The sequence below is a fragment of the Petromyzon marinus genome, chromosome 64, assembly GCF_048934315.1.
Source record: "Petromyzon marinus isolate PM22_M1 ecotype Great Lakes invasive population chromosome 64, UKy_Petmar_22M1.pri1.0, whole genome shotgun sequence".
Lineage (NCBI taxonomy): Eukaryota > Metazoa > Chordata > Hyperoartia > Petromyzontiformes > Petromyzontidae > Petromyzon > Petromyzon marinus.
Genome location: NC_133730.1, coordinates 3,998,344 through 4,020,231, shown reverse-complemented (window position 1 = coordinate 4,020,231; position 21,888 = coordinate 3,998,344). Strand labels below are relative to the sequence as shown.

General features: G+C 50.5%; 1 protein-coding gene across 2 annotated transcripts in view; it reads left to right on the top strand.

The window, feature by feature from the left end:
- The window catches only part of LOC116956276 (E3 ubiquitin-protein ligase RNF13-like), a 111,418-nt gene that overhangs the window by 25,185 nt on the left and 64,345 nt on the right, over positions 1–21,888 (top strand). For both annotated transcript variants that reach the window (XM_032977738.2, XM_032977740.2), the window contains exons 2-4: positions 5,664–5,797; positions 7,559–7,636; positions 16,291–16,416. In XM_032977738.2, the coding sequence (XP_032833629.2) occupies positions 5,681–5,797; positions 7,559–7,636; positions 16,291–16,416 (321 nt within the window). In that variant the 5' untranslated portion in view covers positions 5,664–5,680. The remainder of the gene's footprint in view (positions 1–5,663; positions 5,798–7,558; positions 7,637–16,290; positions 16,417–21,888) is intronic.

Below are 21,888 nucleotides of genomic sequence, written 5' to 3'. Positions count from 1 at the left end.
GCATCGATTGGTCGATCGTTCGTATTCGTTCTATATCGAAAGAGTAACAATTGAAATCGTCAGTTGTGCTTCAAAAACCATTCAGTTATACCCATAAATTTGTGGTTTTTGGCCTGGAGATTCACGCAAAATAGATATTTTTGGATTATCCGTGATTTTGAATTATCCACGGCCATCCTCCCTGTCATTTATATATCGTAAAAAAGAACAAACGTGTGCTCTTTTTGCAGCTTCACAGTGTCAGTGCGAACTTGGTAACGTGCCACATCGGGAGGAGTAACTACGCTAACCACGCTCGTGCATTGTCAGTGCTAACCTGGCCAACGTGGGCACATCGCGGTGAGAAACTACGCTAACAACGCTCGTGCAGCGTCAGTGCTCACAACCTGAGCAACGTGGGCACATCGGTGGAAGAGAAACTACGCTAACCACGCTCGTGCATTGTCAGTGCTAACCTGGCCAACGTGGGCACATCGCGGTGAGAAACTACGCTAACAACGCTCGTGCAGCGTCAGTGCTAACAACCTGGCCAACGTTGGCACATCGGTGGAAGAGAAACTACACTAACCACGCTCGTGCACAATTCACGGCGGCTTTAAATCCACCGGCGGCGCGGCACGAGCGGCGGCATTTGATCCTTATGGCGGTACCCCGGGTGTACCAAATAATACAAAATGGTCAGGGCAATTAAATATTTTATTTCTGGGACTCGTACGCACCCATAGCGCATCGTGAGGTACAGCTCGTCGAGATGAGTCGATTGCCGCATCGGCGACCATCAACAGACTAAAAAATGACTGCATCACGGACATTATGCGGGTACTGGTATGAGGTTCATTTCCATTATTACGCCGAGGACCGCGTCTCATTTTATGGATACGATGTTTTCTTGGTGCGTGAACTCGCTGAAGAGGAGGGGGGTAAAATAAATAAAAGTGATCGCTGTTGGGTAGCGGGAGAACGCTCTCTCCCTCTCTCTCAGCCTGCGGGGAAAAATGAGCACCGGGTGTGGTGGTGGTGGTCAGACGTGTCGAGTCAGAAAAATTAGCCGGGGCCCCTGCTGACACACCGGGTTTGAATCGGGGTTTCAGCCAGCCACGGCTAAACCGGGTTTTCAAGTGGAGCGAGTGAGTTGCTGGCCTCGGCCAGGTCACCAATGAACATACCTACCACACACCACACAAACACCACACACGCCATACACACACCATACACACCACACACACACCATACACACCACACACGCACCACACGAACCGCACGCACCACACGCACCGCACACACCGCACCACACGCAACACACGCAACACACACACCATACGCACCACACGCACCACACGCACGCACCACCCCAACCACACACACTAAACACACACTACACACACACCACACACACACCACACACACACCACACGCACCACACACACGCACCACACACCATACACACACACCACACACACTACACACACACTACACACACCATACACACACCACACACACACCGCACACGTTCGTTCGTTTCATAATCCGCTTGTCCTGGTGAAAGTCGCGGTGATGGTCCACACCTCCCTTTCCCTGGCGACAGACTACATTACTATAGACTCTTACACTATACACTCCTACGCGAACACTACTACACACTAATCTACTATACACTACACACTACTACACTATACGCTACTACACTATACACTACTGTACACTATACACTACTATACACTACACTACTATACACTACTACACTATACATACACTACTATACACTACTAAACTATACACTACACTACTATACACTACACTACTATACACTACACTACTATACACTACACTACTATACAGTACACTACTACACACTACACTACTATACACTACACTACTATACACTACACTATACACTACACTACTAAACTATACACTACACTATACACTACACTACTATACACTATACACTACTATAGACTACACTATACACTACACTACACTATACACTACTACACTATACACTACACTACTATACACTACACTACTATACACTACTATACACTATACACTACTATAGACTACACTATACACTACACTACACACTACACTGTACACTACTACACTACACTACTATACACTACACTAATATACACTATACACTACTATACACTACTACACTATACACTACACTACTATACACTATACACTACTATACACTACACTATACACTACTATACACTACACTACTGTACACTACACACTACACTACTGTACACTACACTACTATACACTACACTATACACTACTATACACTACTATACACAGACTGTAGCTCTTCCTGGGGAATTCCCAAGATGGCGTGTCCTGGGCCGGCCCCGGGGTCTTCTCCCAGTGGGACGTTGCTGCTGCTGCCCCGTAGAGTTCCAGGGGGAGTCTACCAGGGGGGCATCCTTACCAGGTGACCGAACCACCTCAAATGGCTCCTCTCGACTCAGCCACACGTAGAAAAAAAAATATTCCAATATTTGTTTTTGTGTGTGTGTGCTTATGTTGGCAAAGTTCCAGCTCTGAGAATGAAATGAATGCAACACGTCTTGACGTCTCTCTTGTGACGGGGTGACTTGTGTTTTTTGAAGGTTTTCTCAGAAGTAGGCCTCCTCTGGTGACCCCTTCTGCGGCCCGTACTTTCCTGCAAGAAAGGCTTCCCGGTCGACGCGTTGTTGCTTGCCCACGCCTACGTGCATCATAGCACGGTTGCAATCAAATCGGGGAAGATCCGAAAAACGTAAGGGCGCCAGGCATTGCACGATCAAAAAGCGCCCCCGCCTTGCCCAGACCACCAGCGCAGTGGAACTGAACGCGTGGCCACGCCGTCGTCGTCGTCGTCACGATGGGTTTTCTCGCCGTTCGCGGACGTGAATCATCGTTTAATCCCGCGAGTGAATATAAAGTGCCTGCTGTGGCGCGTGGATTGTGAACATTAAGACATCGACGAGGAGAGTTGGGAACGGCGATGAAGAAAACGGCGTGCGAGGAGGCGCTGCTCGGATTAACGCGTCGCAGGATCGTGAGAGAGTAGGCAGCAGCTTGATTGGGGTTGGGGGGGGCTGGGGGGGGAAGCCTTCATCCAGCAGTGGGTTGACCCTGGCTGATGATGATGATGGTGAGGGTGAGAAGTGGTGTGAGACGTTAAAATGCGAATGTGTGGGGTTGTGAGGAGGATAAGAAGTCGGCAGGACCTTTATTATGAAGTTAAATAAATCTGTACGAGAGAGAGAGCGAGAGAGATCAGAATTCGTGTTAAGAAGTGAATGTCTAAAGCTGGAGTCGTGCTGATTACTACCGTAAGGATCACGCGTTTGAACTCTGAACAAAGCAACTGAAAAATAGAGCCTTCTGGATTTTTGGGTACGGGTGACCGCATGAATACGGTGCTACGAGCGATTAATTTAATGGAACGTTGGTTTAAGATCCTTGGAAATTTTAAGCAGAACGTGGCAGGGAAGCACGGTGTGCAGTCGTATTAGATGGTGTGAGGAGCGTACGAGGCTGTTCCACATGGAGAAATCGTTTGCGAGAACATGTCTGCGCATGATTTTTGGTTAGCACGTGAGCTCTATTGGGAAATGTTTTTATTGCCCGTGCCATTGCGAAAACACGAACCGCACCAACAACGGCTTTGCCAAAAAAAAACGACGCGCTTGAGACGGTCAGAAGCCCGGCCTGATAGAGGATTGGGGTTAAAGGTGGCATGTTCCGAATGTCGTAGATTTATGCACAGCGGTTCCTCGTTTAACCGAGGTAGATGTGTTCCTGCAAAGTGGCGCGTTAAGCGATTTCCCCCCCCCCCCCCCCATGACAAATAATGTTAATGATAAAGTTTGGCGTGTTTGGCGAGATATACGGTGTACTACCACTCACACACGGTGAGATGGCGGGGACACAGAACTGAGATGAGGGTTGCGCCGCCTCGTTACCGTACAATTCCGCGTACCGTATCACCGTACCGTCAGCCGCGCAGCTCGAGAAAGTAGTTCGTCGTCAACCGCTCAGAAACCGCGTTCTAGCGGCGAGCGGTAAAAGCGTTCCTTTACGGAACAACCGTGTCTGAGCGAAAACGCGTTACGGTGTGAACACGCATTAAGCGAGGGACTTACCATACATACAAGGCGAACCGCTTATAGATATCCCACTGAAATGTTGGCGAGAAATTATCGCGCAAAACAACCAATTCATTTCAAAGCCTCCACAGCCCATCTTCCACCAATCTCAATGCACACATGAACGTCTGTTAATGCTCCCATTCACGTGAGAGACGTTTCGACATGATCGCCCATTCTTCAAATGCCTTAAATAATACGTAGCCGTCTCTGCCGCGATATCCAATCGCCGTTTGAGAATAACATTATATAATTCGCTGTGTTAACTCAATAATCGCATCACCCTGTTTTTTAGAATTGCTACTTTGCATAATGTGCCATGACATTGAAAAGCCGTTCTCCTGTCTGACAGACGCCCTATTATCCAATACTTTTATCAATAATATCGGGGTTTTTTTGGTTAGATCGCGTAAATTTCAATGTGCCGTTAAACCCGCCACCACCCGACACAGCCAATTAGTAAGGTTTGTCGTGTAAACAAAACGTGGCCAATTCGTTACGAGTGCAGCACACCGGTGTATTTGGAGAGTAAACCCACAACAACATTTACAATTCGGGCACCGTGACGTTTCGCCACTAATTACCACAACCAGCATCATCAGGCGATAGCTAGAATTGTTGAGTGGTGGCGGGTTTAACGACACATTTGTATTGACACGACCTAACCCGAAAAAACCTCTTGTGGATAATATTGATCACGAAAGGCTACATGTTTATTATCCGTGCCTCCAATTAGATCCGCACTATATTCTGTTTCATCCATGCATCGGTGTTTTTCCTGCTATCTGCGCTTATCCAGCAAATAAGAGGAGCCACCCGGAAGTGGCGGTACATTTGTCCTGTAATCCCTGCTTATCCACGAGTAATTATCGTGGAAGCGCCGAATTGACCTCGTTATCCGAGCCACTGCGCTCATGACCCAGAATTAGCCGCAAATGAATTCTATTACCGTGTTTAACTGTGCGGCTATACGGAATAGTTTTCGCGGATCTTCCATAGTTTGCCATATACAGGGACTAATCTTTTTATGAACATTCGACTTACAAACTTTCAGAGATACGAACAAACCTGTCCATATGTCCAGTTGCCTGTTCGGACCGAGAGTCGTAAGTTCAACCGCCGCGCAATAGATGGAGGTGGTGGCATCTACATCTGCAGAACGTGAAGAACCAGTGGCATCTACATCTACAGGAGGTTAAACAAATTTTAAAGCCATTCCCCGTTTTTAGTGTCCATGCAATACAACGTGTTTGGAATCGCCAGGAGTAAAGTTGGGCTTGCGAACAAATCGACTTACGAACAGACCTCTGGAACCTAACTAATTCGTAAGTAGAGGTTTCCCTGTGCAACGAATGGTCACGGACTCTCTCCGCATTCTGCGGATAATTCTGTGGATAGCGTGGAATTTCTCTGCGTAGCATATTTGCGAGTCGACTCGCGTAATTGTTTCATTCATTCGTTTATCACTTTCACCGTGTGTATGTGTGTGTCCCTCCCCCCCCCACACAACTCCCCATGCAGGTGCACAGTTGCCGTGGATGATGTCATTTCCTCTGGACGCAGTCATGCTGTCAGCCACCCAGATTTACATCATTCTCATGGTGCACATCACAGCCTTCCTCAACTTCTGCCCGGCCAGCGGTTTCATCATCGCGGTGAGGCTTGGGGTGACGGTGGTGGCGGGGCGGAGCGGGCGGGCGGGTCGTCGGTCGCGCAGGAAGCCGCGTTCACGAATGCCGCGACTTCCCAACTACAGCTGCGACATTTAGATTGTTGTCCTTCCCCCGCACCTCCGAATAGCACGGTTGGATACGTACGGCGTGAAAGAAGTTCTACATAAATACATAGGCTTACACGGAGACCCATAGAGTCACGCAGAGACCCACAGTTTGTTGTCCTTCCCCCGCACCTGCCATTCGCACGGTTGGCTACGTACGGTGCGAAAGAAGTTCAACGTACGTACAGGTCATTCGGTCGATACATCGACTGAAAATTTGTGATCGACTGCTTTCTGTGGTCGATTACTCGGGGCTTCTGTTTTGGTCACCCTGCATTTGTGTGTGTGTGTATGGTGAACTTCTTTCGCACCGTACATAAGCCAACCGTGCTAATTGGAAGGACAACAAACTAAACACAAAAAGCAGTTCTCAAGATATGAGTTTTCAGTCTAGATTTGAAAGTGCATAGCTCCGGTGGCTTCCCAAGATGTGGTATAATTTCAAAAGCGAAATTTTATGAAGACTCACTCAAACCCCCCCCCCACCACCGCCCGCCCCCTCCAAAAAATAAAAAGAATACCCTTGAGGAAGATTACGTGGAGCTATCTCTTCAACAGCGTGGTCAGAATTAACATCATTTAGTCAGCTGCGTCTTATATACGCGGCCAAGCTGTGTGTGTCTGTGCAATGGAACTCCACCCGGGCCGGTGCCCCAATTTCAGCGAATGATGCGTCACGTGCAAGCTTTACGATGCGTTGTTTTGTGGGTACAAGGTCGAAATTATGTAGACATTTTTTTTTTTTACCCGATAATTCGGGTTTTATAGGTCCCGGCAATGCTTGTCCGCTCTGCCGGTCACAACAGCCATGGCACGCTGTGCCAGAGCCCCTTTGCAAAATCGTACAACGCGCCGGGTAAGCGTGTGCCATCGAGGAGGGGGGTGCGTGTCTTGTGTGTGTGTGTGCCGGGAGGATACTCTCGTAAAAGTGTTTGTGTGTCATGTTCGAGTTTCTGCTTCTGCAGAAATCGCTAAAATATTAACACGTGTGTTTGGTCTCGACGAAAACGCAATGACTGCCGGTTAGTTAGAGGACGTTATAAACTTGTTTTTCTGACCGCAGAGGTTATTGAAATCAATACGCCCCGTGAGTTTTGAAGTTATCCAACTTCAAAGTTCATGACGAACGGCCCTTTGCGCGCACGCGAATTGTAAAATCAAGTCATTAATTCCGGAAACGTTTCTGTGTAACTGCTGTCTGTTGTATCTGACTCATCCCATCCGGAGACAGGCCTCTTGTTTTTACAGCTGGGGGATACCCCGTTACTTCACTCATCGACGACTCTACCAAGTTTCAGTTCCATTACTTAACTAATCGACGACTCCACCGATTTTCACTTCCATTACCCCACTAACCAACACGTTGGGGACATATCACCTCCATTCCGCATGCGTCGCCAGACGGGAGGTGACAGGCCGGGAGCCTGGTGACGTCATTGGCATTGGCTGGGGCGCCGCTTATCTGGGTTTCCCCGCTTTCGGGAGGCATCTTTGTGGGCCTATCTGGCATGTTTGGAGACAGCTGCGCGTGGTGGTTTCTGACCTGTTTTTTTTTGCCCAGTGCCTGGAGCCGCAGTGGCATTTCAACGGCGCGGTGAGTCCCACGTTGTAACCGCGAATTGTAATCTGTCGCCGGCAGACGCGGGACAACTACTCGACAATGTTCGATGACCGCCTCTCCTCCTTCGGCAATCAGCTGCCCGAGCAAGGCCTCAAGGTTGGTGTGCAGAGAGCCGCCTCGATGCTCTCCGCTCTCACGATTGTGCCTTTTTGCGTGCACATAAGCAAATAGATCCGTTCAGTTTTTATTTTGTTGACAGACGGGAAACCAGTGCAACGTTTTTTTTTTTTTACCGAGTCGTTTGCCCCGAATTGCGACGCTCCGCCAACGTTTAGTTTTCACGCGTACCGGCTGAAATGTTTTTATTTGATGGTGTTTGGTTTTTTGTTTGTTTTACACTCTGGCTTTCGCCGACCTGCGTTATATAAATCACAATTGATTTTTGGGGTCAGATCGCACGAGTGAAAAAATAAACGCGTGTCGCAAGCCTGGCAGGTGCCCGATGACGCCGGCTTGTAACGATCGGCGTAACGTCCGCGCCCAGTTGTTAAACGCGCGAGTGGATCGCTCTCCAGCAACGCACACACCGGTGATGCTGCTGAAGCGGTCGATAAATTGGCGCACTCCATCACGTGACACCTTCATTTAATTGGCGGTGTCGGGTGGAGGAGGGTTTTTTGTTGTTGTTTTCATTTGAACTTTTGGTACATTTTGTGTCTTGTCACCCTGTTTGCGCCCGACTCTTTTGCCGGGCGGCGGTGGCGGCGCACGCCGGTAATGCCACAGTGACGTAGGCAGCGAGGGTTGGTGGATCGCGCGAGGTTTTGAAACTTCAATTTCCGTGGTCGTCGGGATTCCATATTTCCTGGCTCGCCGGGCAGAAGGCGGTAGAGCAAGGACTCCCATCAGTTACATATTTACGTGATATAGTCTTGCAACCCTTGCTCAACGCGTGCTTTTTTTTTCCCCGGGTTGTCCGATTTCCTCCCACATGTAAACAGAATCAGAACATTTTATTTATGCCGGAGGCATCCGATGAGCTATAAAGCTCTTTTTCACAGATGGCCAGTCGGGGCACGGGGCATCAACGTTAAAACAACAAACATTTACAAAAACATGACAGTCGTGCATAGTACGAGAAAGGTCAACAAATCACCCAAACGCGTACAAATACAACTAAACCATCCCCATCCTACCAGGCAAAGCCCACTGAGGTCTTCACTTATCTTTCAGAAGCGACCTCGCCACAAATGTTACCGCAACAAAGTGACCCATCATTTTGCGATTCATAAGCAGCAAAATTATCTCATAATCGCAGTGCATGTTTCTAAATTTGGAGGGAAAAGCCAGAAGACCCGGAGAAAAATTTCACCACGACCACGGGGAGAGAGACACGCAAACTCCAAATATACAGGCGTCAGGGTCGGGATCGAACCCACGACCTCTCGCATGCCGCAAATGACGGCTCGGCAAAGTGGCCCGTCATTTGGACATTTATAAGCACCAAGATAATCGAAATAATCTGAATGCATGTTAAGAGATATTTTTTAGAGGACGGCAGAGCTTGGGAGGAATTCGACGCCGGCTCACCGCCGGGGTGCCGCCTTTGCCGCTCGTCCGTTTGGTTCCTCCTCGCGCCTCCACAAGTCGGCCGGCTGCGCGTCACGAGACAGAATCGTTCTCTAACGCTTCGCGTTTCTCCGTGACGCACCGGGAGATGCGGTTGCTCCTCGACGCTGCGTGGATGTAAACGATGTTGGATTTTGTGCGCGCGCATTGCCAGACGACGTGACGACGGTTCCCGCTCTTGACAGCGGAATATTTGCTTCAGTCCAGCTTTTGTTTGGAATGTCACCACGGCTGTCAATCACATACAGGGACTCCTTTACTTACTAACATTGGACTTACAGAGGAGGGAAAAAAAGTATTTGATCCCCCGACTGATTTTGTACGTTTACCCCACTGACGAAGAAATGATCAGTCTCATAATAAAGGTTTTTGGGTTAGATCGCGTTTATTTATAAATGTGTCGTAACCCTCCACCACCCGACACGGCCAATAATATTGGTCGCGAAAGCCTACGTGTTAAACCAAATGATCAGTCTATAATTTTAATGGTAGGTTTATTTGAACAGTGAGAGACAGAGTAACAACAACAAAATCCAGAAAAACGCATGTCAAAGATGTTATAAATTGATTTGCATTTTAATGAGGGAAATAAGTATTTGACCCCCTCTCAATCAGAAAGATTTCTGGCTCCCAGGTGTCTTTTATACAGGTAACGAGCTGAGATTAGGAGCACACTCTTAGAGGGAGTGCTCCTAATCTCAGCTTGTTACCTGTATAAAGACACCTGTCCACAGAAGCAATCAATCAATCAGATTCCAAACTCTCCACCATGGCCAAGACCAAAGAGCTCTCCAAGGATGTCAGGGGCAAGATTGTAGACCTACACAAAGCTGGAATGGGCTACAAGACCATTGCCAAGCAGCTTGGTGAGAAAGTGACAACAGTTGGTGCAATTATTCGCAAATGGAAGAAACACAAAAGAACTGTCAATCTCCCTCGGCATGGGGCTTCATGCAAGATCTCACCTCGTTGAGTTGCAATGATCATGAGAACGGTGAGGAATCAGCCCAGAACTACACGGAAGGATCTTGTCAATGATCTCAAGGCAGTGGGGACCATAGTCACCAAGAAAACAATTGGTAACACACTACGCCGTGAAGGACTGAAATCCTGCAGCGCCCGCAAGGTCCTCCTGCTCAAGAATGCTCATATACATGCCCTTCTGAAGTTTTCAAATTAACATCTGAATGATTCAGAGGACAACTGGGTGAAAGTGTTGTGGTCAGATGAGACCAAAATGGAGCTCTTTGGCATCAACTCAACTCGCCGTGTTTATAGGAGGAGGAATGCTGCCTATGACCCCAAGAACACCATCCCCACAGTCAAACATGGAGGTGGAAACATTATGCTTTGGGGGTGTTTTTCTGCTAAGGGGACAGGACAACTTCACCGCATCAAAGGGACGATGGACGGGGCCATGTACCGTCAAATCTTGGGTAAGAACCTCCTTCCCTCGGCCAGGGCATTGAAAATGGGTCGTGGATGGGTATTCCAGCATGACAATGACCCAAAACACACGGCCAAGGCAACAAAGGAGTGGATCAAGAAGAAGCACATTAAGGTCCTGGAGTGGCCTAGCCAGTCTCCAGACCTTAATCCCATAGAAAATCTGTGGAGGGAGCTGAAGGTTCGAGTTGCCAAACGTCAGCCTCGAAACCTTAATGACTTGGAGAAGATCTGCAAAGAGGAGTGGGACAAAATCCCTCCTGAGATATGTGCAAACGTGGTGGCCAACTACAAGAAACATCTAACCTCTGTGATTGCCAACAAGGGTTTTGCCACCAAGTACTAAGTCATCTTTTGCAGAGGGGTCAAATACTTATTTCCCTCATTAAAATGCAAATCAATTTATAACATTTTTGACATGCGTTTTTCTGGATGTTTGTGTTGTTATTCTGTCTCTCACTATTCAAATAAACCTACCATTAGAATTATAGACTGATCATTTCTTTGTCAGTGGGCAAACGTACAAAATCAGCAGGGGATCAAATACTTTTTTCCCTCACTGTACGAACTTTCAGAGATACGAACAAACCTGTCCACATGTCCAGTTTTCTGTTCAGACTGGGCGTCGTAAGTTCAACCGTCGTACAATTGGTGATGGTGGTGGCATCTACATCTGCAGAATGTGAAGAACCAGTGGCAATCTAAGTCGACAGAATGTGAAGAACCAGTGGCATCTACATCTGCAGAACATGAAGAACCAGTGGCATCTACATCTGCAGAACGTGAAGAACCAGTGGCATCTACAGAACGTGAAGAACCAACAGTATCTACATCTGCAGAACGTGAAGAACCAGTGGCATCTACATCTGAAGAACGTGAAGAACCAGTGGCATCTACATCTGCAGAACGTGAAGAACCATTGGCATCTACATCTGCAGAACGTGAAGAACCAACGGTATCTACATCTGCAGAACGTGAAGAACCATTGGCATCTAAATCTGCAGAACGTGAAGAACTAGTGGCATCTACATCTGCAGAACTTGAAGAACCAGTGGCATCTACATCTACAGGAGATTATGCAACTTTCAAAGCCATTCCCCGTGTTTAGTGTACATGCCGTACAACGTGCTTGGAATCGACGGGAGTAAAGTTGGACTTACGAACAGACCTCTGGAAGCTAAAACGTTCGTAAGTAGAGGAGTCCCTGTGATAGTTGACGTGTTGACCACACACTCTTAGAGGTCTCGTCACTGTCCCAGCGATACTTCCGTCCCATCCGCAGCGTTCAGCCACCACTAAATAAAAACTTTCCACCGCACTGATGGTCACAACGCTTTACTTCGTGTTTCTTCCCTCGCATTGCTCCGCTTCGGAATTCCCCCCCAACCCCCCCCCCCTCCCCAACATCGCTTTTTCCAACTTCTTATAACCTTGCTCACATTTTAATAAAAAAAATGCGCTGGACTCATCCATGACAACTTTAATAGCACTGCACACCTCGCTGGCCGCTGGGGGGCGTTTTGAAGCTTTGCTCAGCCACCGTGATGAAAGCAACAAAATCCTGCTAGGGAACAGGATATAACCTACGCCCCTCTTCACAAACTCAACACATTCGTCACTAACGCCGTCTTAGAAGGGAAGATTTACGTTTTGGGGGCGCAGTGCCCTTTCGCCACGTGCTATTAATAAGGTCCGTTAACCCTTGTGCCACTCCGATGAGTTACGTCTATTTCATGGGTACCGAGGCACCCACAATGCCGTGCAGGAGGGCCGTGCGTGGCAAAGTTTGGCGCCAGATATCGTAGAGCGCGGTTGTATCGCTTCGGTTCTCTGCGGTGAGCACAACGTCTTTAAAAACGGTAGTGCTACTCCGCCTCTCTAAATAATTCACGCTGAACCGCTCGCGCGTTCCGAGATTGAGCGGTGAACGGGACACCACCCACCCTGCAACTTGCAGACGTCTCGGAATGGTAAAGGGTTAATTCGGCTCGTGCACCACTGCCAACGCAGCATCACCGGGTTCCATTCCGACCGTAACGCCTGTAGATTAGCACAATTGGCTATGTAATGGCGCGAAAGAAGTTCAACATCCCTAGACTCGCACAGAGATCCATAGACTCACACAGAGACACATAGACTCGCACAGAGACTCCACAGACTCGCACAGAGACCCATAGACTCACACAGAGACCCATAGACTCACACAGAGACCCATAGACTCGCACAGAGACCCATAGACTCACACAGAGACCCACAGACTCGCGCAGAGACACATAGACTCGCACAGAGACTCCACAGACTCGCACAGAGACCCATAGACTCACACAGAGACCCATAGACTCGCACAGAGACCCATAGACTGTTGTCCTTCCCCCCAACACCTCCGATTAGTGCGGTCGGCTACGTAAGGGTCACGAAAGAAGTTAAGTAGAAACCTTGCCGTGCAAAAACAAGTCGCCTCGCTGGTCACTCAGGAGCACGGAGGGCACCTCACCTATAAGGGGCGCTGTAGCTCCATGTTCTCTGCCCTCCCCAGCTCGAGACGGAGTGACGTCCCTGCCCGGAGCTTGCAGAGGGGGATGGGTGGAGGGAGGTTTGGCCCTTATTTGGCGACGTTAAGACGTTGGCAGGCGTGCTAAGTGGAACTCAAGAAACTGAGAGAGAGCGAGGAGAAAAGCCACACACTCCTCCCCCCACCATTGAATGAGCGGCCATGGAAGTAATTATGCAGCGAAAGTGTGACGCACGCAATGCCGTGTGTGTGCGCGCGTGTGAAGTGAGCTCGTCGCTATTTTAACATCTCGTGAAATAAAATATATGAAGGAATAATAATTATAATGGACAGCTCTTTGTCATTTTATTGATAAGCCCTCCGCTGGAGGGAGCTCTAGAAAGCCCCACTCGTGACTAGTTTGGCCTACACTTCCACGCTGGACAGTTTTGCTTTTGGAGAGGTGGGAGTGCGCACACTTTACGCCACCACACGCTAGCTGCGGTGCAAACATTTTGTCCTGCTGGCTGGACAAGAGGTGGTGTGGGGTGGTAGAAGCGGATTTAAGAAACGTTCCCCTTTGTTTTAAATGCCGTCGCGGGATTGCAAATCCGTTGTGCCCACCGCACAGGATGGCAGATTCCCCAGACTTGTTTAAGTAAGCGTGACGATAGCATTCTATGCTTCCGTCGCACCCAGAAGCCCACTTTATATGTATATATACTTTAAAAAGTAGTAACGTCAGTAAATTGACCACGCATTTCAATGTTGCGATTGGTTGAGTGATCGCATTCACCAATCTTCGTCTCGCTGAACGGATAGTTTCAGCTCGGTCCTGTCACCGCGCCGGCCTAGCCCCCACCGTGAGTGATGGGTGGTGCCAAAGCCCCCCACACACACACACACACGGACGTCTGCGGGAATTCAAGTGGGGTCTTGCCTCCTCCTCCTACGCTGCCTCAACCTCCCACCACGACCCCACACTCCCACACGCCACTGCAGCGCCACCCCGAGCCCCAGCAACATTCACACGTACAGACAAAGCCCTTTTGGCAGTCCACACTGCTCTATCTTGGCCTCTTCATCAACACGTGGTACCCCCGGTGTTGTTTGGAGCATATTTCATCACGCTGGTCAGTGGGGGTTAGTACTACTACTACTATTCTACCAGGTAGGGCCCACTGAGCTTTTTAGCTCTTTTTGACAAGCGACCTGGCCACAGATGATAGCTTAACGAGGTGGCTCGTCATCATGTGGAAATTGAATGCAGCCAAATACTCTAAATGCACGTTGAGTCTGAATGTGGAGGGGAAAAGCGGAGGACCCGGAGAAGTAATCCACGCGACTACAGGGAGAGAGAGAGACGTGCAAACTCCAGGCATACAGGCGTCAGGGGCGGGATCGAACCCACGATCCTCCAGTACACCAGGTGAGCTAGTTAACATCTCACCACGGAGAGAGAGAGACACGCAAATTCCAAATATACAACAGGCGTCAGGGTCGGGATCGAACCCACGACCTCCTGTATACCAGGCGAGGTGGTTAACATCGGTGAAGACGGGATGTCCACGGCCGGTTCAGATATGTCACTCGCCACTGATGTTAGCCACGGGCGGGAATCTAACTGAGGTCACTGGGTTCATTAGCGCATTGGTCCACCACCCTACTGTATAGTCGTTGCACTTGCCCAAACCGTTCTTGAATCCATCCATTCACCAGCCCTTCCACACACACACCATATGAAGTGAATCTCTTTGTTTTCATGGTATTGGTGTCAATCCACTGCCGCAAGGCGGCCTCCCGACGCCGTGCGGGCCGTGCGGATTATTTGAGCGCACTTCACCGCGCTGGTCCGGTGCGTGTTTCGGCGAAGGCGGGTCGCGTGGATGTGGGAGCGTGGAAGTGCAGTGAAACTGTGGATCTCTTTTGCGCTGCCCTCGGGCTGCGTTAAACCCCACCACCTCGACGTCGCCCCACAGCGGCGGCCTAGAACGACCTGCCGTGGACGGCGGGTCGCCCATCTACGCGCTGTCGAGGCTTGACCCTGCCTAGCTTTCCGAGGTCTGGTGAGATTGAGCACGTTCCGGGCGATTTTGGTCAGCCAAGACCATTTGCCGCCGCTCGTTTTCAGAAAGCCCCTCCGTGGAATGTTGGGCAATATTTTTTGTGCGTGTTTTTTTTTTCTATGTTTGTGTGACTACATTTGCCTTAGTTTCCCCACCCGTAAGAAGGGAAAAAACAAATTTTACACCGACAGCTTCAGAAGCCCACTTGATGATAGTGCCTTCTCTTTGACGCCTAGCCACCCCTCCAGGCTTCTTGGCTTACGTAAAAAGATGATTCCCATCTGTCTGTGTGACCCACCAACTCTTCCTCCCGAGTAGAAAATGTAGTCATCTAATTCTTCTTCTCTCGACCGGCTGATTCCAATTTCACATTCAGGTGGTCAAGCCAGATAAGCGCGCCAGGAGTAGCGGAGTAGTGTATCATCGCATTGATGTCTCCTTCATATTTGTGGAACGGGCATTTTGCCATTATACAGATAGTCCCCGAGTTACGATGGTCCCCGACTTACGATATTTTGATCTTACGATGGCGATAGCAATACAACAAAATTGTAAAATATTTTTTATTTCGCGCGGCAGGCAAACGCAGCAGCGAACGATACGTTCAATGCATGTATGATACGTAGCTTTAGCGATTTCTTTTCAGGGTTACCACGATACGATACTTCAATGCATGTTAAAAGTTTTTATAGCAGATAGGATTGTTTCCTAAAAAACTTTCTATTAAATTGCAAGTTCATATAGGTAGGCTAAGAATTTACCTTGTTTTTTTTACTTTACATTTTACTGTGCAATACAGTATTGTAATTAATAAATACATACAGTATATAGTTTATACAGTACGGTACTGTAAATCGCTCTGTTTTGCTAAATTATCACCATTCTTTAAGACTCCTGGGTTGGCTAAGGCCACCTTCGACTTAAGATATTTTTGACTTACGATGGGGTCGTCAGAACGCATCTCCATCGTAAGTAGAGGACTACCAGGTACATTGTACGGTCTGTTCTGGATGACCACAGTCGCACACCACTGGGAGAGTTTTTAATCAGTTTCACGGGTAGCTCGAACAAAAGCCACCGTGAAACATTCGATTAGAAGGTTTTTTTTGTATCTATCAGAGACGCGTTCAATTTAGTGGTGGCGTTCCGTGTGCCTGCGCCCTCCCCCCTTCCCCTAGGGTTACCTGGTGCCTGTGCAACCGGAAGAGGAAGGGTGCCACATTCTGAGCCCTCCGCCCAAGAAGCACAACGCCACCTACTTCATAGCCCTCATCCGCAGGGGCGGCTGCAACTTTGATGTCAAGGTCGGTCTCCTGGTGGTTGGTGGCCACGGTGGCCTCGGTGAAATCCTTTGGTTGGTCGATGTTGAGAGCGACGACGGCTGATGCACGTGACGGAGAGGTGGCCGAGGGAGAGAAACGCGTCCCAGGAAGGGGGGGCGGCCGCCGTGGAGACGGAGCGATGGAATTGGTTCGTGTTTTCGTGTGCAGGAGTGGGATGGACTGTCGCAGCACCGGACCGACGGGCATGGGGGGGGGGGGGGTGGGTGGAGGCTTTCATCCAGCAGTGGATAGACAGCAAGTGCCGCTGATGGTGATAATTATGAACGTGGACCAGATTATCATCTGGGCAGAATGGCAAACCACATCGTTATTATGACTTTTATAATCCACGGTCATTCCACTGCTGGATGAAGGCCTCCGAGACATCGCCATCTCGCGCGGAGTTCAGTCGAGTAACAACCCGTTTAATGCGCGCACACGAGCTGAATCAGCCCCGTCTAACTCGGCTCGTCTCCCGCGGTGGACGTCCCTCGGGCCGTGAGTCCATCTTTCGACTGCCACTCCTTCCCGAGTCGAGCCCAGTGTTTCTCAAACTCGTTTCGCCCCGCGGATCGCTCGCCCGATGTGAACATTCCCGCAGGCTGCCCGAGCCCCCCCCCCCGCCCACAAGGCCCCTGGTGGTGACAAGACGCATTCACCCCTCTCTCTCTAAATGATGCCAGTGATGCACAAAAATGATTCATATTACCAGAACATTAAAGCGTTTTTATTTATTTAACGCAGCTATCAGGTTTTCTTTTTTTAGGGGAGGGGCGGGGTGTGGGGCCATTTAGATGTTAGGGTATTTGAATTATGGTAAACATCATATGTAACAAAAATATTAATGAATGTCCGAAACCAAGGGTCATTATCGTCGGGATCCGCTGCGTTTGCATCGCAGCCACCACGGGACCACCTGGTGGAGCGTCTCGGACCACTTGGCGGTCGCGAGGACCGCGCTCTTGAGAACCGCTGGGCTAGGCCCCACCGGCCAGCGTCCACGCTCACGACGCGTCCTGCCCCACGGGCCCCGTTTGCGCTTCTTCGCAGTCATCGTGATGTCTCTCTGATTGTGCGCACGTTCACGAATCCGTGCGTTCCTCAGTGCGTCTGTCGGTGGAATTCCAAGCTTGGCACCTCTCCACGCTTCTTTCGCGCACCCTCCAGCCTCTGTTGCATTTTCTTCGTCAACCCGCGTGTGCCACGGTGGCGAGATGTTAACTGGCTCGCCGGGTATACAGGAGGTCGTCGTGGGTTGCATCCCGACCCTGACGCGTGTGTATTTGGAGCTTGCATGTTCCGCCCCGTGGTCGCGTGGATTTTTCTCCGAGTCCTCCCGTTTTGTCCCTCCACATTTAGAAACATGCCGTCGAGAGTATTTGGCTGCTATAAATTTCCACGTGATAATGCCACTTCGTTGAGCTATCATTTGTGGCCCGGTCGCTTCTGAAAAAGAGCTACTATAGCTCAGTGCTCAGTGGGGGGGGGGGGGGGGGCGTTAAAGTTCGGACATGGTGCCAAACAACGCAGAGTGGGGTGCAATCCCTCCTGAGGTTCACAGCTCATCGGATTCCTCCAGGATAAATACATATTCTGAATCGTAAAAAAACATGCACAGTGGTGAAAGTAAAGTGGAGCCCCGAAGAATGTCAACAGGTGCCTCCAGCTACTGCGCCCCCATCCTCCCCTCCATCACCACTTCCCCCTAGCCCCCTCCCCGCCCCACAAAAGACAAAGATCCCCCGCACAGCCTTAACAGACTGTTGGGGCAAGTGCCGTTAGCGAGCAGCACCTGTGAAGGCCGGCACCGCACACGAGGGCGTGGGTGGCCAGCACCACGCCCGTCTGCCTTTTGCCTCCCCGGTGGCGACGACTTTACGCACCGCACTGGGTACTCATTTGAGGCCGAGTCGACCTAGGGGATGCCCAGGACCGATTCAGATGATCGTCACCGCGTGTTGGTGGCCGTGAGCGGGAATCGAACCCGGTCCGTAGCACAGCGCGCTAACCGCGATGCCACCGCTCCTACGCCACCCCCACAGCCAGCCACACACACACACATGCGCGCTTATCCGCCACAACAAGCGTGGCACAGGGCCACTGTACACGCGCCCAAGCGGTTTTGTTATGCCAGAGGCACAACCGGTTACACGAGGCAGGGGACCTGACCAAAGTTGACAGATTTGTTTTTCCGTTGCTCCACCGTGGCGGCAGTGAATGGCACGCCCCGGTTTAAGCAGTCGGCACAACCATCCTTGTTACTCGCATCGTCGTCCTCCACACACGTGTAACGAGTGACACGTGTGACGAGTGACACGTGTGACGAGTGACACGCGGATGGTGGTCTAGTGGCGGGTTTAGTGCATGGGTCGGCGACCAAAATACCAAGGAGAGACGTTTTTTTTCGAATTCGCAACAAACAAACAAAAAACACCACCCCTCAATATTTCAAGAGCCGCAATGCAACGCGGTAAATACGAGACGGTGGTGCTCCTTAATAAAATAACGTCACAGGAAGCGGTCCTTGAAGAGCCCCGCCGCGTGTGGCTCCGTAGCCGCAGGTTGCCCGCCCCTGCCCGACTTTGTGGTTAGGGTCGGGCGCTCTCACCGCGGCGGCACGGGCTCGAATCCCAGGGAACGAGTCTTCCCCCGCACCTCCGCCGGCGCGAAAGACGACTCCCTTGCATGACTCCGAGCCCCACGTGTTCCACCGGCGGTACAGCAGGGGAGGGGTCTTGCCGAGAAACCCGCCGACCTGGCTGTCCCCCTTGCGAGTGTTGTCCGAATTTGACTGTCACCTGCCACCTATTTATTCGCATGCGACAATGATCTTGATAAAATAATGACAACGTACGTTACTAAGGCGCAATAATAACACCGGGAATGTGCCCCACCTCCAGACGGCCGCAGCAGCGCATCTGGCAGCAGTGTGCGAGTCCACGGGTACTGTCTCTCTCTCTCTCTTTCTCTCCGTGTGATGAGTCTATGGGTTTCTGCGCGAGCCTGCGGGGTCTCTGCGAATGTCTGTGCCGCGTTGAACATGGCACAGAACCGCTGCGAATCGGAGGTGCGGATCTGGCGAGTTGAGCGGCATTTTAGTCTGGATGGTGGCGATGGGAATGCACGACAGGTTGTTGCACGACGTGGCTACGTGGCGAGCAGCAGAAGGCTAGCGGGGGAATTGGAACAGCACACGCCGCCCCCCCCCCCCTTCCCCCCCATCATGCCTTGCATGCTTGACATGCGATCACCGACATTGCGTGTTCATTGTGCGCTTCTCAGACTCGCCCCCCGCCGCCCCGAGGGTAGCTTGGCAGTACGCGGCGCTGCACTGTACGTCCGCGACACCACACCCGTGCTTCCCGCCTTCACCAGTCTGCACGGGCGAGCGCGGTGAAGTAATAAATCGCCACGACCCGCACGGCGCACGAAGGGGGGGGGGGCCCAGCCTCCCTCCCATCATGTCATGTAGCGGTGGATTGAGAAATGGCCATGCGCGTGCCAGTCCGTGTGTACGCACGTGTGTACGCACGTGTGTACGCACGTGTGTACGCACGTGTGTGTGTGTGTGCCGAGCTTCTTCCGCACCGCACGCAGCCAAGCGTGCTCGTTCGGACGACTTAGAAATGTTCCACAGTGCCGTTTTGGGTTTCTTGTTTGGCCAGTAGTTTAAATTTACTTGCCGAGGGTTTTTCTTCCCCCGTAGGAAGACAACGCTACACTGTACTCTGCACTGTACGTACGTCGGTGGTTCTCGTCCTCTTTGGCCTGGCGCCCCCGTGCCCAACAACGGTCACAGGTCCCCGCGCTGCTGCCCGCTGTGCCCCCCCCCCCCACTCCTCCACTGGCCCCCCCGCAAATTACTAAAGGCACTGCAAGATCCGACCGCGTCCGTCCAGTGCTCACCGAGCTGCATTGGCTTCCGCTTGCCGAACGAACAACGCCGTCGTTAGGTCGCGATCGTTCCAGACGCAAAGTGCCTCTTGCCACAAATGAGCCCCCCACAATGCCTCGCTGATCCCGTCGAAGGAGCGTAAACCATCGTAGCGCGAACTCCGGTCATTCTCGTAGCAGCAGCAGCAGCATCAGCAGCAGCGGCTTTTGGCTGCTGGCCATCGAAAAAAGACGGCGCCTGCATCGCGCGCGGCGCTTTCAGATGCGCTTCTGCGGCCGTCTGGAACGCTCTTACTTCAGATATTAGGAAGCCCCTGAGACCTATGATGCGCTTGTAAATCATCATCTGGGTTGAAAACGAATTTCTTTAGGACCGCTTTTTGCGTGCTTACTTTGTTGTCCTTACCCCGCACCGCCAATTAGCACGGTTGGCAACCTGGCAACATACGGCGTGAAATGAGCTATACATACATACACACAAGGCCTCAAGACTACACGGTGGATCACATGAGCACACCTCAGGTCAACGCAGCAGCATTTAGAAAGACACCCATTTCATGCTGTGCACAAGCTTGTTTTGTAGCCGAAACTATAGAGCTGACGTTTGCTGGCACGCATTCAAAAATGTTCCTGCACTGTATCCATGCCCCCCCTCCATTCCCGTCCCCCAAGGGCATCGAGAACTACTGGTATGATTTTTTACTATTTTTTTACACGCTTTCTTTTAACTCGCTCTGTTGTTGTCGTATCCTCAAATCTTGTAACTCAATTTTGACCCACTTCCCAATGTGGCATCTACGGGAAACTTGGAATATTTGTGTCATACTGAGGACAATACTATATTCTATCATAAAAAATACATATGTCTTTTTAAACATTATTTTTTATATGTTATGTTTCGGCTTGGGTCTAATTGTCCACGGTCAACTGACGTTGGCTGTAATTGACCACGGTCCCCTTACGTTGTGGCAAGCTTCGGGGCCACTTCCTGGAGTCGTGGAGTTCTACCATTACTCGTACATTTCATAAAAGCGTGTTTAATTTTTTTTTTAATATTACTTATTATTTTAACCAACACCGATGGGATTCATGCTTCTGCTGCTGTCGCAATACCAGCAAGGTACCGGCAGGTGTCACCAAATGAGATTTCCCCCGCTCCTCCTCCGCTGCCGGCCGACAACTTCGCTGAAGTTCAGAGTCCGTTTTGGGCCAAAAATTTTAGGCACACATTTTGCGTCTAAAAGGCCGTGAGAGGGATCCAGCTCACCCGCCCAAGCGTGTAATCCTATACGAGCAACTCCCACTGCATCGGAACCGTGGCTGGGTTGGGTGGGGTGGGGGGGGGCGGACGATTGTTAGCGACCGTGAACTTCGTGGGTTTGTATTTACCCTTGGCGATTTGAATAAGAGCCCAGGCGATTTGAATAAGAGCCTAGCCGCTTTGCGTGACCCCGTTTAATCCCGTGTGGGTGGACCAATTCCCCGGACAGACCCGTTGGGAGCGAGACTTGGGAGCTTTATGAATGAGCCGGGTATATTTTTTTAAGGATGTACACTTTT